The 22130-nt window shown below is 46.9% G+C and overlaps 1 protein-coding gene and 1 long non-coding RNA gene across 2 annotated transcripts; one reads left to right on the top strand and one right to left on the bottom strand.

Annotated features, from left to right (window-relative positions):
- Nucleotides 1–17658: 17658 nt before the first annotated feature.
- LOC143926906 (uncharacterized) lies at nt 17659–20655 on the bottom strand. The gene is made up of 2 exons (XR_013262153.1): nt 20133–20655; nt 17659–18543 (listed from the first exon to the last, which is right to left on the bottom strand). It is a non-coding gene; the product is annotated as an uncharacterized LOC143926906 (long non-coding RNA).
- Nucleotides 20656–20782: 127 nt separating this feature from the next.
- Nucleotides 20783–21806, top strand: LOC143927332 (uncharacterized). Its single transcript, XM_077451337.1, has one exon. The coding sequence runs from the start codon at nt 20821–20823 to the stop codon at nt 21493–21495; it is 675 nt and encodes a 224-aa protein (XP_077307463.1). The 5' UTR covers nt 20783–20820; the 3' UTR covers nt 21496–21806.
- The last annotated feature ends 324 nt before the right edge of the window (nt 21807–22130 follow it).

The following is a 22130-nucleotide window of genomic DNA, read 5'->3' as shown; positions in this document are numbered from 1 at the left end:
CATTTAGTCACTATTAGTACACTTTGACATTGTACATGTTTTCCAGCGCAACACTTTTTGTACACATATTCGAGAGGACCTCGCCTGAGTGATTAGGTTGATGAGGAGTCTAGTTCCATCAGTGGGATGACGGTTCAGAACAAAGCCCACTTGGTCAGGGTGGATTAGGAAGGGGAGGATTTGTTGTAGTATAAGCGCTTGCAGTTTGGCATATATCTTTACATCAGTGTTAAGAAGCGATATGGGCCTATAGTTAGATGGGCTAGTGGGGTCTTTGTTTGGTTTAGGAATGGTTACTATCACAGCTCTTAACATTTCAGGTGGAAAGGATCCAGAGGAGGAGGCGAGGCTAAAAACAGATTGTAGATGTGGGGCAATTTCATTGACAAGGCATTTATAATACTCATTCGAGAATCCATCATCTCCCAGAGACTTGTGGTTCGGGAGTTTATTAATGACTTTGCATATCTCCTGGGTTGTAAGTGGTTGGGAGATAGAGTGTAATTGGTCTTCATTCAGATGTGGAAGTTTCGCTGCCTTTAAGAAGTCATTAATAAGCTCCGCAGTTGGTTGGGGAATGCTCTAATCAGCACGGAGGTCATAGATAGTGATGGCCGAACGGTTCGCCCGGCGGTCGTTTCGCGGCGAATTTCCGACATTCGCGGTCCGCACGTTCGAACGCCTTTTTCCGTCGTTCGCCGCGGCGGACTTACGTGTTTAATGTATACAAGAACTTTAACCTTTGGTGACACGTTTATCATGTGATACAGGACAGCCAATTGAGACATGACAGCACATGGACACTTGTACATTCCCCCTAACCTATAAATACACCCGATCCGGTGGCCATTTTACATTCTTTCTTCTGTTACGATAGGGACAGGTTCCTGTGTGGAGTAGGGAGAGATAAACGACTAGCTATTTGGTACACAAAAGTTCTTTTCAGGACTGGTATAGGTGTTAGGTGTTGATAGGTTTGCTGTGCTGCTGATTCTTGCAGCAGCCTGAGTGTCTTTTGTTAGTTTAGAGAAAGGGAAAGGACGGTGTATGCTACAGGGACAGCCAGATTAGTCTTTCATCATCATCATCATCATCATCATCATTAGCTGTTACTATCAAGGTCCACAAAAGAGCTGTTCCAGTAACCACTAATCGTTCTCTTTTTTTGCCAATTTGTATAGGGACAGGAAGGAAGCAGTGTTGTCAGGCAGTGAGGGTAATTTTAAAGACTTGCTGTTATTATTAGTTCCACAAAGGTTCTTTTCAGGACTGGTATCAGTGGTACAGTAATAGGCTTGTACATGTATAATATTCTTTCTTCCAAATATAGAAAGGATATTATACTTGACTGCTGCCCTTCTGCTGCAGTCTGCTAAACATTCACAACTCACTTGTTCCACAAAAGTTCTTATAAGGACTGGTAACTTGGTATAGGGTGCTACGGTACATAGGCTTGAGTGCGGTACAGTCTGCTGTTCTGTAAGGACCGCTATCGGTCCACAATAGATAGGGTTGACGTGCACCACTGCTGACCGCTGCCCTATACTGCAGCAGTCCTTCAGCGGTATAGGGACTGACGTACAGTCTGCTAATCACTAACACACAACCTGCTTGTTCCACAAAAGTTCTTATAAGGACTGGTAACTTGGTATAGGGTGCTACGGTACATAGGCTTGAGTGCGGTACAGTCTGCTGTTCTGTAAGGACCGCTATCGGTCCACAATAGATAGGGTTGACGTGCACCACTGCTGACCGCTGCCCTATACTGCAGCAGTCCTTCAGCGGTATAGGGACTGACGTACAGTCTGCTAAACACTAACACACAACCTGCTTGGTCCACAAAAGTTCTTATAAGGACTGGTAACTTGGTATAGGGTGCTACGGTACATAGGCTTGAGTGCGGTACAGTCTGCTGTTCTGTAAGGACCGCTATCGGTCCACAATAGATAGGGTTGACGTGCACCACTGCTGACCGCTGCCCTATACTGCAGCAGTCCTTCAGCGGTATAGGGACTGACGTACAGTCTGCTAATCACTAACACACAACCTGCTTGTTCCACAAAAGTTCTTATAAGGACTGGTAACTTGGTATAGGGTGCTACGGTACATAGGCTTGAGTGCGGTACAGTCTGCTGTTCTGTAAGGACCGCTATCGGTCCACAATAGATAGGGTTGACGTGCACCACTGCTGACCGCTGCCCTATACTGCAGCAGTCCTTCAGCGGTATAGGGACTGACGTACAGTCTGCTAAACACTAACACACAACCTGCTTGGTCCACAAAAGTTCTTATAAGGACTGGTAACTTGGTATAGGGTGCTACGGTACATAGGCTTGAGTGCGGTACAGTCTGCTGTTCTGTAAGGACCGCTATCGGTCCACAATAGATAGGGTTGACGTGCACCACTGCTGACCGCTCACCTATACTGCAGCAGTCCTTCAGCGGTATAGGGACTGACGTACAGTCTGCTAATCACTAACACACAACCTGCTTGTTCCACAAAAGTTCTTATAAGGACTGGTAACTTGGTATAGGGTGCTACGGTACATAGGCTTGAGTGCGGTACAGTCTGCTGTTCTGTAAGGACCGCTATCGGTCCACAATAGATAGGGTTGACGTGCACCACTGCTGACCGCTGCCCTATACTGCAGCAGTCCTTCAGCGGTATAGGGACTGACGTACAGTCTGCTAATCACTAACACACAACCTGCTTGTTCCACAAAAGTTCTTATAAGGACTGGTAACTTGGTATAGGGTGCTACGGTACATAGGCTTGAGTGCGGTACAGTCTGCTGTTCTGTAAGGACCGCTATCGGTCCACAATAGATAGGGTTGACGTGCACCACTGCTGACCGCTGCCCTATACTGCAGCAGTCCTTCAGCGGTATAGGGACTGACGTACAGTCTGCTAATCACTAACACACAACCTGCTTGTTCCACAAAAGTTCTTATAAGGACTGGTAACTTGGTATAGGGTGCTACGGTACATAGGCTTGAGTGCGGTACAGTCTGCTGTTCTGTAAGGACCGCTATCGGTCCACAATAGATAGGGTTGACGTGCACCACTGCTGACCGCTGCCCTATACTGCAGCAGTCCTTCAGCGGTATAGGGACTGACGTACAGTCTGCTAAACACTAATACACAACCTGCTTGTTCCACAAAAGTTCTTATAAGGACTGGTAACTTGGTATAGGGTGCTACGGTACATAGGCTTGAGTGCGGTACAGTCTGCTGTTCTGTAAGGACCGCTATCGGTCCACAATAGATAGGGTTGACGTGCACCACTGCTGACCGCTCACCTATACTGCAGCAGTCCTTCAGCGGTATAGGGACTGACGTACAGTCTGCTAATCACTAACACACAACCTGCTTGTTCCACAAAAGTTCTTATAAGGACTGGTAACTTGGTATAGGGTGCTACGGTACATAGGCTTGAGTGCGGTACAGTCTGCTGTTCTGTAAGGACCGCTATCGGTCCACAATAGATAGGGTTGACGTGCACCACTGCTGACCGCTGCCCTATACTGCAGCAGTCCTTCAGCGGTATAGGGACTGACGTACAGTCTGCTAAACACTAATACACAACCTGCTTGGTCCACAAAAGTTCTTATAAGGACTGGTAACTTGGTATAGGGTGCTACGGTACATAGGCTTGAGTGCGGTACAGTCTGCTGTTCTGTAAGGACCGCTATAGGTCCACAATAGATAGGGTTGACGTGCACCACTGCTGACCGCTCACCTATACTGCAGCAGTCCTTCAGCGGTATAGGGACTAAGAGTTTTGTCACAGGGTCATTTAAAAAATGACATGCAGAGGAAGAGGCAGGCCCTTCCGCAGGGGTGGTAGGGGTAGGGCAGGAGCAACAGGCTTGAGCCAAAGTGGGAAGTTGCAGAAGGTGCGTTCAATTACTTTAAAGGATGCACCAGACTTGGTTGAGTGGCTCGCTCAGCCTTACTCTTCTGCACCCTCCTCATCCTCTCGATCTGCACCCTCTTCTTCACTCTCTGCTATGTGCACCCCCAAAGACACTACCACCAACAACACGACCACCACCACCACCACCACATACCTTCCGCTTGAGTCACTGGAATTATTTTCCGATCCATATCAAGAGGACATTTCTGATGCGCAGCCACTCTTGGTATTGGATCAGGAAGAGGAGGTAGCAACAAGCGCTACTCAGCAGTCTGACGCCAGTACCCAGATCAGCCCAAGGAGGAGGTTGGTCCCCGGTGTTGCTGCCTACTCCGAGATCTCTACTTATAGCGGTGGGGAAGGTGACGTTGATGATGACGTGTCTAGTGATGTCACGTGGGTGCCCACAAGAGAGGAAGAGGAGGGGAGTTCAGAGGGAGATATGGACCAGCAGATAGGGAGGAGAAGCAGCAATGACTTACATTGCACAGCAGGGACAAAGCAGACTGCAAATGTATCAGGAGCGAGTCATCGACCATGTACGGTCACATCTGGCGCTCCCAGGACACCGGCACATGGCTCCGCAGTGTGGGCTTTTTTTAACGTGTCCGCTGCTGACAATAGCGTTGCCATCTGCAATCTTTGCAGTCAACGCGTTAGTCGCGGTAAGCCCAATACTCACCTAGGGACGACCGCCTTAAGAAGGCACATGAGCAGCCATCACCGAGCCCAGTGGGAGCAACGGAACACACAAAGCCACACTGCAGGCTCTCACCGTCCAGCCTCGTCTTCTACTTCTCCTTCTCCTCTCTCCTCACAATTGTCCTCCACTCCACCTTCCATCACGCCAAGCTCACATTTTTCTGCAAAAAGGCAGGCTTCCGTGGGCCTAATGTTTGAGCGTAAAAAAATGATGATGCCGGATAACCCTCTTGCCCAACGGTTGGCGGCTGGCTTGTCAGAACTCATAGCCCGCCAACTACTGCCATATAAACTGGTGGACTCGGAGGCCTTTCGCAAATTTGTGGCCATTGGAACACCACAATGGAAGGTCCCAGGAAGGAAGTATTTCTCAGAGAAGGGCATCCCAGAGCTATATGGCCATGTTCAGCGGCAAGTGAATGTATCTCTGGCACACAGTGTCGGTGCCAAGATACATCTGACCACAGACACGTGGTCTAGCAAACACGGGCAGGGAAGGTATATCAGTTTTACTGCCCACTGGGTGAACCTTCTGACGGCCGTCAAGCATGTAACCCGTGGCACCCGTGTAGATTTGGTTTTACCGCCACGGATTGCATGCAGGCCTGACTCTTCTTCTCCTCCTCCTACTCCATCCTCCTCCCTCTCCTCCTCAGCTGCCTCCTCCTTTTCCGCTGCTAGCGTCTCTTCCACTGCACCGCCCAAGCTCCCCAGAACCTATTCCACATGCCAGGTGAGACGTTGCCATGCCGTGCTGCGTCTGTTGTGCCTGGAAGCAAAGAGCCACACTGGCCCGGCACTCCTTTCAGCTTTGCGTTCACAGGCAGATGAGTGGCTAACACCGCTCAATTTGACAGTTGGTAAAGTGGTGTGTGACAACGGTGCCAATCTGCTTAGCGCATTGAAACAGGGCAAAATCACGCACGTGCCGTGCATGGCACACGTCTTAAACTTGGTCGTGCAGCGATTCCTTGTCAAATACCCTGGGGTCCAGGACATCTTGCGGCAGGCAAGGAAAATCTCGGCCCATTTCAGAAGATCTTACACGGCCATGGCTCGCCTTGCTGACATTCAGCGGCGACACCATCTGCCGGTCAGACGTCTTATTTGCGATTGCCCGACGCGATGGAACTCAACCTTCTATATGCTTGATAGGCTGCTCCAGCAGAAACGTGCAGTTAACGTCTACCTGTATGAACTCTGCGAAAGAAACGGTTCTGGGGAGCTGGGTTTTTTTTCACCGCGCCAGTGGCTGCTCATGCGCGACACATGCAGACTTCTGCGGCCATTTGAGGAGATCACCAAACTGGTCAGTCGCAGCCATGGCGCCATCAGTGACATGGTACCTTATGCCTTCTTTCTGGAGCGTGCATTGCGTCGTGTCATTGATCAGGCTGTGGAGGAGCAGGAGCGGGAAGATGAGGAAGTCGCAATGCTGGATGAATTCCCAGGGGGGGCTACTCTATCTGAGACAAGTCAACAACAGGAGTCTGATGAGGAGTCAGAGGAGGATGGTGCCGGGGCGGATGAGCAGGAGCAAGAAGAGCATGCTTTAAACCTTTCTGGGATCCCTGTTGTGCGAGGATGGGGAGAGGAGAATGAAGAGGACGACATTATCCTGGATGATGAGCAGGAGCCAGGCCACCACACCGCTTCCACTTTAGTGCAAATGGGGGCCTTCATGCTCCAGTGTTTTAATAGGGACCCCCGTATAAAAAGCATGAGGGTCAAGGACCAGTACTGGGTGGCAACGTACTTAGACCCCCGGTACAAACACAAAATGGCGGAAATGTTACCGCCGTCGCAGAGGGCTGTCAGAATGCAGCACTTCCAGGCCTTGCTTCGAGAAATGCTGCATTCTGCTTTTGCGTGCGCTGGCAGAGGAGCAATTCCCACTCCCAGAGAAGGATTTGCGGGTACCAATCCAACAGCGCCTGCAAGAAGAGGCCGGTTTGAAGATGTGTTGGTGACTTCGGATATGAGGTCATTCTTTCAGCCGACCCATCGACAGGTGTCATCCGGATCCAGCATCAGGGAACGCCTAGACCGTCAGGTGTCCGACTACATTGGGTTAACGGCCGATGTGGACGCTCTGAGGAGTGATGAACCCCTAGACTACTGGGTGGGCAGGCTTGACCTCTGGCCAGAGCTTGCCCAATTTGCAATCGAACTGTTGGCTTGCCCCTCATCCAGTGTCCTGTCCGAAAGGACGTTCAGCGCAGCAGGGGGGATTGTGACCGATAAGCGTACTCGCCTAGCTCACCACAGTGTTAACTACCTCACATTTCTAAAAATGAATGAGGCATGGATCTCGGAGGAATTCAACACATGTGACCAGTAGACCATGTATATGTCTATAAACTATTTTTTTAATCAAGCACACAGACCTTCTTAATTCATTTGGCTCACTTCCTTGACCCAAAAAAGCACACCGTACTATATGCCCCTACCCTCCTCTTTGAAGAGGTTGAGCGGTGTCATATTTCTACTGGGGCTGCTTATGATATCCCTGTGCTGTGCTGACTTCCTCCTGGGGGTTCTTATTATGAAGGGATCACACTATCCCTGTGCTGTGCTGACTTCCTCCTGGGGGTTCTTATTATGAGGGGATCACACCATCCCTGTGCTGTGCTGACTTCCTCCTGGGGCTGCTTACGGTGCTGCTGTCAGTGCTGTATGTCACGGTGCTGCTGTCAGCGCTGTATGTCACGGTGCTGCTGTCAGCGCTGTATGTCACGGTGCTGCTGTCAGCGCTGTATGTCACGGTGCTGCTGTCAGCGCTGTATGTCACGGTGCTGCTGTCAGCGCTGTATGTCACGGTGCTGCTGTCAGCGCTGTATGTCACGGTGCTGCTGTCAGCGCTGTATGTCACGGTGCTGCTGTCAGCGCTGTATGTCACGGTGCTGCTGTCAGCGCTGTATGTCACGGTGCTGCTGTCAGCGCTGTATGTCACGGTGCTGCTGTCAGCGCTGTATGTCACGGTGCTGCTGTCAGCTCTGTATTACGGTGCTGCTGTCAGATGCCTCTATCACGGTGCATGTGTCATTCCGGTATGTCACGCTGCTGGTGATCATCTCCTGCACCCTCTTCTTTGCCTACCCTGGTCCCTGACCTTCCCTCTCCTCCATTGCCTTCATTAGCTCCATAGTCCTGAATTGTTAGAACAATTTCCCAAATAAAATAAAAATGCTTGTAGTTATCGATCCCAAATTCACCTCATACATGTATTATGTCATTGTCCAGATGGTGGGACTACGTTTTACCCCCTAATAATTACCACGTGGCCGCAAATTCGACATGAAGGTTTGCAAAGTTCGCCTCCCATTGAAGTCAATGGGGCCCGCGGCGAACGTTCGGTTTCGCGAACGTTTGGGTCCGTTCGCATTTCGCGTTCGCGAAACGTCCCGTCGGAAGTTCGTCCATCACTAGTCATAGAGTGTACTACGAAGAGTATCATCAAATTCCATACTGATTGGAGCATGGTCCGACCAAGAAATTGTACCAATGTCAGCACGGATAACATTTTGTAAGGACATTTTATCGGTTAAGAAAAAATCTATACGTGAATAAGAGGCATGGGCTGCCGACAGGAAAGTAAAGTCCTTCTCCGAGCCATGAAAGCATCGCCATATGTCGAAGAGTTCATGTTTGCACAAAAGTGGAGCTATGGAATGTTCGATTATTCTCGTGTGGGTAGTGGATTATGTCCGGATTAAGAATGGTATTAAAGTCTCCGTCACTAAGTACTGTGCCTTGTTTTTCTTCCAAGGCTTGTGTAAGTAATGGATTTAGGAATCTCCTTTGTTTCACATTCGGAGTGTAGAGGTTAACAAATGTGAAAGTTGCTTAATTTATCTCACAGAGGAGGATGAGGTAATGCCCCTGAGGGTCTGCTATTGTATGAATGTGGCGAAAGGCAACAGAGTCCCTGATGGCGATGAGAACTCCACAGGTCTTTTTTGGGGCGTTGGCCAAATACACATGGGGGAAATTTTGAAAGTTCAGTCTAGGACATTTATTGACGGCAAAATGCATTTCCTGAGCAAAGATGATGTCTGCTTTAAGGGAACGAGCTTCTTTTATCAGGGCACAACGCTTAAATGGGTTATTAAGACCCTTTGTGTTAAGGGAGATCATTTTCAAGGCCGTGGTTGGTATCGGATCTCAGTTATTGAGTCGCCATGGATTATTGGATCGTGCAGGGAGGAGAAATGGACTGCGCACCTGGCATGGGTTAGGTTCGACACTGGTGCAGCCACTTGGTAGGAACCAGAACTGGATGGATTGATTCTTCCTGTTAGGCTGGATATGTGCTTGGTAGGTCGAGGCAATAGTATGATCCTCAGAATCCATGTGGAGAGTCTTTCAGCGGAATCTTTAGCTTCCATTGCACATTTCCTTAACTCATTAGGCACTAGCAGACAGGCACCACACACCATCACCCCTTATGAGCAGTGGTGCTCCAATGCCATGAATGAATGAATGAAATACTTGTATAGCGCACAATGCAAACTGAATCGCCTCTAGGTGCTGTGGCGAGCTTTGATCATCTGCTGAAAGAGGAAGGTCTTGAGTTTTTTCCTAAAAGCCAGGTGATTTTCTTCCAGGCGGATGTTGATTGGTGGAGCATTCCATAGCCGAGGCCCTTGGACAGCGAATCTCCGATCCCCCTTGGATTTATACCGGGCTTTGGGCACGAGGAGGAGGTTTTTGTTGGCTGATCGAAGACTGCGGTTTGGTGTGTAATGATTTATTTTCTCCATTAGGTATTGCGGAGCTTCTCTATGCACGCATTTGTGGGTGAGGCAAAGGGTCTTGAACATGATCCGATTTTTTACGGTTAGCCAATGTAAGCTCCTCAGCAAAGGGGAGATGGATTCCCAGGGTTTTTTTTCTGTTATCAGCCTTGCCGCCGTGTTTTGGATCAGTTGTAATCGCGCAAGTTGATATTGTGGTAATCCTATGTAAAGCGAGTTTGCGTAGTCCAGTTGTGAATTAATGATTGTTCCAATTACCACTGCTTTGTCATTCTTTGGGATAAAAGGAATGAGTCTGCGAAGCATGCGCAGCAGATGGTGAGATCCACTGACTACAGATCCTATTTGCACATCCATTGACATTTGTGCATCTAAAATAACCCAGAGACTCTTCGCTTTGGTCTTTGGGGAGATAGTCTGCCCAAAGACGGTTGGTGGAGACCAGGAGGTTTTGGTTGCGGGCTTATGATTTGGGTGTAAGATAAGAAGCTCTGTCTTTGATTCGTTCAGCTGGAGGGAGTTAGTGGTCATCCAGTCCTCTATTGATTTGAGGCAGTTTTCAAGTTGTTGGTGATCTTTTTTTCCATTGATCCGGAAATAAAGTTGCGTGTCATCAGCGTAAGAGTGGAAGCAGAGATCTGAGCATCTGATGATTTGAAGGAGTGGGCGAATGTAAATGTTGAAGAGAACGGGTGACAACGGAGAGCCTTGAGGGACTCCGCAGGCGACTGCCTGAGTTTTGGAGAGGAATTTTCCTAGTTTCACTGTCTGTGACCGATTTCCTAGGAAGGACGCGAACCATTGGAGATCTATGTCTTGGACTCCGGCTACTTCTGTGAGGCGGACGAGTAGAGTATTGTGATCTACTGTATCAAACGCTGCACTTAGGTCTAGCAGTACGAGGAGACACGGCTCTCCGTCATCTGCTGCTTCAAGGACGTCATCCCAAATCTTGAGGAGAGCTGTTTCTGTTCCATGACCCGGGCGGAAGCCTGATTGCAGTGGGTCCAGGAGTTTGTGAGTATCCAGGTGAAGTTGTAGCTGATGTACTACAGCTTTCTCCATGATCTTCAAAATGGTGTTGAGGCTTGTAATTGGCCTACGGTTGTTTGGTTTCTTGAGTAGAGGTTTGACGATGCCTTGTTTTTTTTTTTTTTTTTTTAAATTGTATTTTTATTAGTTTTCAAATCAAATACAAAGTATTCGAGCATTAAAGTAAACAATAGACAGGTATGAAAGTAGAATATAGCACAAACAGTGGCTACAAAAGACAGAGAATAGCATCCATATATGCAGGCACAAGGGTGAACTGCATAACCAAATCATGTAGAAAGATCAATAAACAGTTTACTAAAACCAAAATGTTGTTTGACAAAAGGCCGTAGGCCAAACGGAGGCATAGAAACATAACATTTACATGGTCATCATGGTAATTCTCATGGGGGGCGGGGGTAGTTCACCAGGATTGGTACATAAAGAAGAGATAAATATGAGGGGGGGGGGGGGGTGAGAAGAAATGACAGAAAGGGGTAGTTACATCTGGTAGCTATAATCAGGCGATGCCTTGTTTGAGGATGCTGGGAACAATCCCTTCGTGGAATGATCGGTTTATAAGGTGGGTTATGGCATGGATTGGAGGGGGGGAATATCCCTGATATATTCTGCTCTGGCGAGCAGGGATGATATTCCGGCGTACGCTCGAGCCTGGGAGGTGGACACCGGTTGCTCCTGGGAGTCGACAGAATGGTATTGCGTGAGTCAACGCTCCTTTAAAGGTATTTTAAATATCTCCCTGATAGAAGCTAATCCCAAGATTCTAACTAAGTGGTACTATGTCCCCTCCAGGCTAGCAATGATCTACCCAGGGATATCGCCTTTATGTTACAGCGGGTGCGACCTGGATGTCACCATGTTCCACATTTGGTGGTCATGTCCCCGAATTAGATCCTTTTGGAACAAGGTCTTTCACACTCTAAGGGGAATAACAAACTCCTCTATGACCCCCGGATCCTACCGCTGCCCTTCTAAACCGGCCTATCTCTGAGTTACCCAAACACAGGATATCACATTCTATATTCTCTTAGGCCGCGTACACACGGGCGGACTGTCTGTCCAACTTAGTCCGCTGAAACGTGTTTCAGCGGACAGTCCGCTCGTGTGTGGGCTTCAGCGGACTTTTTCAGCGGACAGTCTGGCGGACTAAGTCTTTCGGAATTTCCGTAATATTGTCCGTCCAACTTTGGTTTCAGCGGACAGTCCGCTCGTGAGTAGGCAAGTTGGACGGACTAAGTATGGCGCATGCTCAGAAAGGATTTACACGGCCGAAGGTTGCATTGCAGTGTATTGGACGTCGTATTTCTAGTCCCGTCGTACGTGCTGTACACGTCATCGCGCACGCTTTCAGCGGACTGTCTGTTCATCGTGTGTGGTCAAGTCAGTTCATTCAAAAGTAGGACAGACTGTCTGTCGGATTGTCTGACGGACTTAGTTGGCCAGACAGTCCGCCCGTGTGTACGCGGCTTTAGGAGCCAAGATGACGATCGCAAAAGCATGAAAAACCCCTACTGTAACCATTTAGGGGATTCAAGAGGAAAGTTTCATGGATAATGGCACAGGAAAATATTGTAGCAAAACTATGTGATAGAATGAATAGATTTAACACTGTCTGGGAGCCTTGGGCCTCTTACCGTAACATTTCTCTGTGCCCGGGCACATAACTTTGAATCCTGGATCAACCTGGACTTCTCCCCTTGCCTTTCCTTCTCTTTCCTTTATTTCACTTTTTGGGACACTCTGATCCCACCTTCTGACTTAGCTACAGGGGGTTTCTACACTCCCCCCCCCCCCCCCCCCCTCAGTGGAGCAGGAGAGATAGTACTTGCGCTAACATGTAGCAGGTGATAAAGCATTGGTCCTTCTAGTCCACCTTATTGACAAATGATATATTGTCAAAGAGGACTGTTCTCACAAGCCTGAGGCTGCTAACGGACCATGGGGTGAGCGTGGGAGGGGGGCGAAATGCCAGCCAGGGGAGTCCGGACACTTACACGGAGAGTTCCCAAAGGGGTGGAGTGCTTGAAGACTCTGGAGCTTGGCGGCTGGTCCCTTCTCACGATCTCTGCATGGGTACGCGACCTGAGTACCAGGTACTTATACAGACGAGCTCCAGACCTATGGTTCTTACCCCTACAGAGCCAGAGGCCCTTTTCACATAGTACTAAGATATCTATTAGTAAGGTGACCAGATTTTTAAAATGAATTCCGGGGACATCTTTTTTTTTTTTTTACTAGTAATGGCCGCAATCAGTGACTCATAGTGGGACTGCGATATTGCGGTGGACAAATCGGACACTAATGCCGCATACACACGACTGGTTTTCCCATCAGAATAAACTCCGAAAGTTTTTCCGGCGGAGTTCCGCTGAAACTGCCTTACCTACACACGATCACACCAAAGTCCAAACGTCTAGAACGTGGTGACGTACAACACATACAACGGGACTAGAAAAAGGAAGTTCAATAGCCAGTAGCCAATGGCTGCCGTCCCATACTTACTTCAGAGCATGCGTTGGTTTTACCAATAGAAATTGGTTCCGCCGGAAATATTTAAAACATGTTCTATTTCTAGGTCCGTCAGAATTTTTGAAAAAAAGAAGTCAGATGAGGCACACACACAATCGGAATATCCGATGAAAAGATTCCGTCTAACTTTTTCTGTCAGACATTCCGCTCGTGTGTATGCGGCATTAGTGACACTTTTGACACTTTGTAGGAACCAGTGACACTAATGCAGTGATCAGTGCTAACAATATGTACTGTCACTGTACTAATGACACTGGCTGGGAAGGGGATAACATCTAGGGCAATCAATGTGTGCCTAACAAGTGTTTTATCACTGTGGGGGAGGTGATTTTACTAAGGGAAGACATAGATCCCTGTACTTGCTTTGCAGGAACACAAGATCAATGTCTTCCATACCGACAGAATGGTGAACTGCCTTGTTTACATAGGCAGACCACTAGGCGAGTCCGCAGGATCCGCTGATTGGCTCTGATTACCAGAAATGCAGGATTACGTATATATAAGTGATCCTGCGCAGAGCGACTCCCCTGTAGCAGTAAATATGCTATCAGGCAATCAGAAACTGGATAAGATCATCAGCATTATGATAACTCGCAGGCAGCGGGCGCTCTATCATGGCTCTGGCTTGCTCTGTCACAGTGTGTCGCATAACATGGCTGCTGGGTGCTGATTTTGTGAACTTCTGAACAATAAGTGCTGCTGCCTGTGAGTTCTGATACCATCCATTATGCCAGAGAGACAGACACAGTGCAATGTAGTCTATTCACAGACACCCCCAAAGCACACCTGTGTGGAAGCCTTGAATAAGGTGACCAGATTTTTCAAATGAAATCCGGGGACAATTATTTATTTATTTTTTACTAGTAATGGGGGCAATCAGCGACTCATAACTGGACTGTGATATTGCGGTGGACAAATTGGACACTAATGCCGCATACACACGACTGGACTTTTCGAGGGACTAGGTCCGATGGTCTTTCCGACGGACTTTCGGCGGAGTTCCGTCAGATTTTCCGAAAGAATGGACTTGACCACACACAAGTACACCAAAGTCCAACGGATTCGAACGTGATGACGTACGGACTAGAATAAGGAAGTTCATAGCCAGTAGCCAATAGCTGCCCTAGCGTCCGTTTTTGTCCGTCGGACTAGCATACACACAAATGGATTTCTCGGTCCGGCGAAGTTCCGGTGGGAAAATTTAAAACATGTTCTATTTCTAAAGTCCGCCAGATTTTTGGCAAGCAAAAGTCCGATGGAGCCCACACACGTCAAATTGTCCGACGGACTCGTTCCGTCGGACCTTTGCTGTCGAAAAGTCCGGTCGTGTGTACGTGGCATTAGTGACACAGATACAGTGATCAGTGCTAAAAATACACACTGTCACTATACTAATGACACTGGCTGGGAAGGGGATAACATCTAGGGCAATAAAAGGGTTAAATGTGTGCCTAACAAGTGTTTCTTACTGTGTGGGAGGTGCTTTTATTAAGGAAAGGCATATATCCCTGTACCTGCTTTGTAGGAAAACAGGATCAATGTCTTCCATACTGACAGAACGGCAATTTGCCTTGTTTACATAGGCAGGCCACCGTTCTGCCTATGTACATAACGATCAGTGGGTACCGCTGGACATCGCTGATTGGCTCCCATACCCAGAAATGCAGGATTATGTGTATACGTGATCGTGCGCATTGCGACCGCCCTGTAGCAGTAAATCTGCTATCAGGCGATCGGCAACTGGTTAACATCATCAGCATTATGATAATAACTCCCAGGCAGCAGGTACTCAATCATGGCTCTGTCACAGTGTGTCACATAACATGAATGCTGACACTTAACTTGACCAATAAGTTAACAAAATCAGCACCCAACAGCCATATTATGTGACACACTGTGACAGAGCATTCTGATACCGTCCATTATTCCAGAGAGACAGACAAAGTGCAATGTAGTCTTTTCACAGACCCCCCTCACAGCACACCTGTGTTGAAGCCTTGAAGGCACTGTCAGCCCCACGATTAGATCCGCTTACCCTCTGTTCCTGCTACTGGACACACGTGAGCTGAGCTCAGCTGCCTCTCTCTGCCCATCGTCGCCACTGTCCGCCTCACAGCCTCTCAGGACTCACTCTCTGGCCCTGACTACTACTGGGTGGGGAGCGGAGGAAGATCATTCCATCAGGGAAGGCAAGGAGATAAACAGGCAGACGGCTATGATCATCAGAAATGGGCACAGATAATGGAAAAAATACACCCCCCCCCCCCCCAATGCTAGTAGGTGCGGTGGAGCAGGGGTGTGTAATTCAGATTTTGTATTTTATTTTGCACTGACTGTCTTTAAAATTGCCCCAGCCTCTGTTCAAATCCAAACCGGGGACAGACTTGGTCCGGGGACAGTGTCCTCAATCCGGGGACTGTCCCCGGAAACCAGGGATGTCTGGTTACCCTAGCCTTGAAGGCACTGGCAGCCCCACGATTGGATCCCCTCCCCCTCTATTCCTGCTGCTGGACATCATCAATAGCTCACAATTTTGGGCCCATTTGGAAAGCATGGAACTTTCTGACTAGTGCAGGGAAGCCAGTGAGACATGTAAAACTCATAGAGTGGCTATTTGAGGCCTTTCAGAAACCAGCAGAAGTTGCCATCTTTAAGGTAAAAGGACATTCAAAGGGAAATGACATGACAGCCAGAGGAAATACTTTAGCCAAACTGCAAAGGATGCTGCCCTTCTGGCATTTGGAGTCACACCCACTGTAGGGGTCGTCCAAGTAGAGGGGACAAATTCCCCTCCTCAAGAGCAGTGGGATATAGAAAGTTTAATTCAGTTGCAGAACTGAGCCCCTGATGAAGAGAAGGATAAATGGATCAAATGTAATGCTACCTAAAATCAGCAGGGCCTGTGGAGCGCTGACAACAGGTCGTGTCTACCCAGGGGCGGACTTACCCATCGGTCATTCGGTCACTGTCCGAGGGCCCGGAGCCATTAGGGGCCCGTGCCTGGCCTAACGAGAGGCCCCTTGAAGTGGCTGTAATAATACTGCTAATGGCGTGCTGCTCCCCGCTGGCCCCTCCTTCCCTCCCGTCCGTCGCAGGTGCTTGCACTTTACGGGACATCTCCTAGGATGGACGAGAAGAGGAGAGGGGCCAGCAGGGAGCAGCGTGCTGTTAGCGGTATTATTACAGGCATTGGGTGACCTGGGTGAGTGAAACTTGAAGGGCCTGGCAATTGAATTTGGGAGAACCCCACGCTTTTTTTTTTTTTTTTTAATCAATGACCTTCAATGACTTCTCTGTACTATGGGGAGCCAACAATTCATTATAGCCGCGAGTAATTATAAATGACTTTTTTTCCCTGCAGAAATGACACTTTGTGCAGGGACAGTTCTAAGCACAGGAAACATGCGCCCCTTCACAGACATACTATACACACACCACAGGTACGAAATTTAAAGGAATATTACACTTTTATTGTTTCACTTTAAGCATTATTAAAATCACTCCTCCCAAAAAAAGTCAGTTTTTAAAACACTTTTTAGGACAATAACTTGAATATTAGCCTTTAAAATTAGCACTTTAGATTTTGAATGCTCGAGTCCCAAAGTCTTTAATAGGGTTCTAAAGTTTACGTGAAGTTTAGGTCTGGTCGCAGGTTCTGGTGCAAACTGAACCAGGGGGTTGTTCGGCTCATCCTTATTTGAGAGCTATCATACGGTACCAGTATCTCTCAGCCGATCTGGCGATACTGTATGAGTGTAGATCCATGTAGTGTCCTTCAACTAAGCCTCCAGGCTCCTTCAGAGAAGCCAGCCTTGCGCACGGCCTTCTCCTGAAGAGTCCTCCCCTGGGGTTTCTTCAGTTGCTGGGCCTCTCCTTTAGAGGAGACGGTACAGATGGTCAAAAATAAAAAAGATACAACCATATGGGCTGCCCCGCTATGGGCTATATTTTCCCCAACATTTGCAGGCTTCTCACTCTAGTATGTTAGAATATGTTCAGATTTTGCAAAGAACATAATCTATATATGGATAAGTGGGAGGAAGATGTCATCTAAGCCTTGGATAACCCACAGTTAAATCTGTGGGCCAGGTATATAGACGATATCCTCCTCCTATGGCACCTCTGAAGCGTTGGAGAATTTCTTCTCAGTGCTTAATGACGATGATAGAGGAATTGCTCTGACATATTAATTTAGCCAGTCTAAAATAAACTTTTTGGATCTACAGATAAATTGTTGTTCCGACTTTTCTAAGTTCAGCACTCACTTCAAACCTACCGACATGAACAGGTTTATACCGACGGACAGCTGCCAACACAAGTCGTGGCTGAGGTTGGTTCCAAATAGCCAATTCTTGCGACTTGGCAGGAATTGTACTGAGATGGATACTTTTCAGACCCAAACCAATATCATTAGAATTCTTGATAAAGGATACATTCAGGTTGAAGCTGACAATGACCTTCTTAATTTTCTGAACACCGACCAAGCTTTACTGCTGGCAGATAAACCCCAACAAGATAGTGAAGACAATTTCAAATGGTCTTTTCTCACAGCCAATACCAGAGGAGTATCCAGATTGGAAACCTTCTGGATATATGAGTTACAGACCCACCACCCACAAGGGATGAATGTGGAATGGGATATTAACTCCTTTAGATCATAACCTATTTTTATAAATTTCATAACATTGTGATCCATAATATAGGGAACAAATGTATTATTTATTTTTAATACTGCAGCATTTGTGAAAGAGTGACAAATACACATCGCTCAGTGACATGATGGAGATCCGGTGATTAAATGCACACTACATTATTCCCATAGAAAGGTAGAGATCTAGAATAGCAGTCACTTCTCTATCATGTTCTATACACAGCAGAGGGATTATCCTGGATTCTGAGGACGTGGAATAAAGAGAAGGTGTAGAAGTATTTTACATGTTTTAGTAAAAATCAAAATCCATTGGCTGTCATTCCTGACTAATCAGATTATCTGCTTGAAATTAAAGTGTTGATGATATTTCTAGGATACATCTCTCATCTGATGATCTCCTCGGATCTCAGAGTCGGATAATAATAGGGGTGATTATTTGTCTGTAACGCTCTATATAATTCCGTTGGGAAAATTTGAAATTCAATTTGAAGCCATAACCAATCACAGTTATGGGCGTTTCATTCATCAATCAGTCATATCTTTTGAGGTTTCCAGAAAAAAAATATCTCTCTTCATACTTGTTCTGTAGACTTTTCATTGATCTCTATAGCAAACATCATATAGCAGGGCAGATTCTGAAATTTCAAAATAACATCAAAGACGTAATGAATTTGATATAAATAACGATTCTTGAAGTGTCGGAAATGAAAGGGTCCGGAGCAATGTTCTCCGGAAAGTATGGAAAGCTTCCTATCGGATTTGGCGGTTGGAGGGCGGATTGTCTGGAACGTTCCATGGAATTCAGTTTGAAAGTTGAGCCAATCACAGTCAGGGGTGTTTCTCTCTGATATTATTTTTTAAATCCTTTGAGGAAGGAGAGGAGATCTGTGTTCCTTTAAAGTGGGGAGGATGATTGGAATCTATTGAATGATCTCTGAAAGAAATTAATCAGAAATAAAAGATGGAGGAGAATGAAGAGGAGTCCCATTAATGAGATCACATTGTTCTATAAACTGAAAGCTTTATTCAATATAATCTATTCTGGTAACATGTGTTGGTATGGAGAGGTGTGTGGTCATTATCACATTGTTCTCCCATGGGGATATAACATCCATGATCTCTATTTACAATCAGATCTCCCAATAATAATGTATGTGGGGCTCTTTGTATGGGGAGGTGGGAGTCTTTGAGTTGTATAGTGGAAATGAGCCACTCACATAGTAAACATAAGAGCTGTGACTTCATTCTAACCATGTACACAATTATTGTGGATTATTCGATGGGCTTTGCTAGCCAGGTACATCTATCTTTCCCAAAAAGAAAAACAAACAAAAAAAATCACCACATCAAGTATGTAGATGCCCGCTTGTGTTTCCAATTCACTAGATCCCCAGACATTGTTCTTGTTCAGCTACCAAAGTTTACATTGTAAACACAACTTGGGAATTAGGAAGGAAAACATTACAATGAATCACATTGTATCTCTTCGCAGATCTCAGTACAGATGCCATGCATCCTGTTCACCGCCAGGTGTCAGTGTTGCACCTTCATTTGGAATAGAGTGGAATCAGTTGTTTTATTCCTTTGTATTGAATATTATCAGTGATCAGAGTAAATCTCCAGAGGGTCACTTCCAGGTAACTCCCTGATATAAAACAACTTGCAGGACTTACATAACATCAACATGGTTCATGTGTGGTATTTGTATACCGCAAGTATGGAAAATAGAGCAACTCCTCCATTCCACGAACTGGAGGGTGCCCCAGTTGGATGGGGAGGTCCTCCTTATGGAGATACATAAGTGCTATTCGGGATATAGAGGAGCGATGCTTTGTACATAAGGTGGAGCGCTGCTATTAATGATAGGAAGGAGCGGTGTGCTATATATTGAGTATAAATCAGAATAAAGTTGGGGGAGGAGGGATCTATCTATCTATCTTGTTTCCTTTCTTCACAATAAGCCGGGATTCATCCACACTAGTAGATCGGTGCTTTGGGGATACAGAGGAGAGGAGATATTGAGGATACAGAGAGGAGATGCTATCTAGGGAAAGGAGGAGCGGAACTAACTGGGATACAGAGGGGAGATGATAATGAGGTAAAGGGGGTCTAATATTTAAATCTCTAGGTTCAAACTTTTGGTGAGGTGAATTCCTTTTTGTTATTTTGGATCTGAGAGGAAGGGAACACCATGAAAGCTTGTCCTGGGAAATAGAATAAGTTTCCTGGTCAGAATGCTTTTTTCTTTTTCTTTTTTTTTTAAGTAGCTTAGAAATAAATTCACCCCTCACTAACCTACAAATAGCCAATATTTACTATAAGATTCACCTCAAGCTACACTATATTAGGATTTTCAGTAAAATTCTTGTTACTGAAATGATCTCTTTGATCTCTTGGGGGATCCATTGTTGATGGATTGGCTCTTTGATCACCAAAACAATAAACTTATATTCTAGATAGAAGGATTCAAAGCAAACCTGTGTAGGATATGTAGCTGTGTAGTAAAAAGATCTATAAACTTACAGTATCTGGATAACAATCAATGTATCATGATGACCGGATAATGATACATAGTTGATTACACAATGTCATGTTTAATGTGCTGAGACATTTGTATGTTATAACAATATCTGCCATCACATCACACAAGGATCTCATGTCACCGGCTGATGTTTTTGTTCCAGGCTCCTTCTACTCAGCTATAGATGAGCAGAGTTCTGTATTAGAGGGAAATGTTTCCTGATGGTCACTCTTCACTCATCTAATGTGAAGATCATTCTAGTGCGAGATGTGAGAAGATTGTTTTCTGTGTAGAATTTGTGTAGAAAAGAAGACAGAAGGAAGAATGGGAGCCACACTCAGGAGGATGGTTGTGTTTGCAGCCTCTGTGTTCAGACTCCTCAGCAGCTCCTGACAGCTGTAAGTGACCCCCGATAAGTGACAGTCCAGTGAGCAGATCGGGTCCCCGATGACGATCGGACATCGTTCTATTTCAGTATAAAATCGTTTTTCTCTCTGCCCGGGAAACACAACAAGAGGGAGAAGATTCCCCATTACTGAAGTAAGAGTGGGTGGGTGGGTCTAATGTGTAACCAATAGCAGTGCAGACAGCGTGCTGCTACCAACCAATAGAAATGACGATCGTACTGTATAAAGGCAGAGTGTTGGGATGATCGAGTTATGAACGTTTTGTAAACCTTTGTGAAGAATCATGACGGAGACTGAGAGCGCCCCAGCCGCCGCTCCTCCAGCGGAGCCCGCCGCCGCCAAGAAGAAGCCGGCTAAGAAGGCGGCAGCCGGAGGAGCCAAGAAAGGCAGCAAGAAGCCGTCCGGTCCCAGCGTGTCCGAGCTCCTCGTCAAAGCCGTGGCCGCTTCCAAAGAGCGCAGCGGGGTCTCCCTGGCCGCCCTCAAGAAGGTCCTGGCCGCCGGAGGATACGATGTGGACAAGAACAACAGCCGCCTCAAGGTCGCCATCAGGGGGCTGGTGACTAAGGGGAGCCTCGTCCAGGTCAAAGGACACGGCGCCTCCGGATCCTTCAAGATCAACAAGAAGCAGCAGGACGACAAGGCGGCAAGCGCTAAGAAAAGCGCCAAGAAGCCATCGGCTGCGGCCAAGTCCCCCAAGAAACCGGCCGCCAAGAAGCCAGCCAAGTCCCCCAAGAAGAAGGCGACCACCAAAGCCCCCAGCGCAGCCAAGAGCCCCAAGAAGGCCGCCAAGAAACCAGCAAAAAAGCCCGCAGCTGCCAAAGCCAAGAAGGTGGCAAAGAGCCCCAAGAAGCCCAAAGCTGCAGCCAAGCCGAAAAAAGCCGCCAAGAGTCCGGCTAAGAAGGCGGCTAAACCCAAGACAGCAGCCAAGCCCAAGAAGGCCGCTCCGAAGAAGAAATAATCCCACCGGAGACCTCCTTTCATCTACACCCCCCCAAAGGCTCTTCTCAGAGCCACCCACCTCCTCCTCACAGAGCTCTACATACCCCGACCAGGGGCACCATTATACCTCCTACCTACCGTCTACTTACAGGTCATCAGAGCCACCTACCCCCTCCTCACAGAGACCTACATACACAGATCAGGGGCGCCTCCTACATACATAACACTGACATCGCTAATGGCACACAGTGCTTCCCATGTCATCTCTTCTACTAAAATGATTAATAAATCAGATATGAGCGCCAATTGGCTTCGGAACGGATAATTTTATACGACCATTCACTCCTTTCATTATTTAGTGCGGCCGCTGTGTGTTCTAAGGAGATTCATTGTTGGAATGATAAACAACCCAAGTTGAGTGTTATGAGGATAAAGGAATATTTTTTTCTAGACATTAGATTTAAATTCTCTCTCAAAAAAAAAAAAAATATATATATATATATATATACATATGTCACCCCCGATTCTACTTTGACTAAACAATTGATCCCCGTGTCTGTCTGATCCTCCAGACACTCCTATTGGCCGACAGATAAAAACAGTCCATTCTGAGCCAAAATATTGGAATCAATAGTCGATTCCCCAGATGGACGA

The sequence above is a fragment of the Lithobates pipiens genome, unplaced genomic scaffold (assembly GCF_037356315.1).
Source record: "Lithobates pipiens isolate NorthernLeopardFrog02 unplaced genomic scaffold, aLitPip1_a1.2 Scaffold_23, whole genome shotgun sequence".
Classification (NCBI taxonomy): domain Eukaryota; kingdom Metazoa; phylum Chordata; class Amphibia; order Anura; family Ranidae; genus Lithobates; species Lithobates pipiens.
Note: the sequence above shows the minus strand (reverse complement) of the source record. Positions and strands in the feature narration are given on the sequence as shown.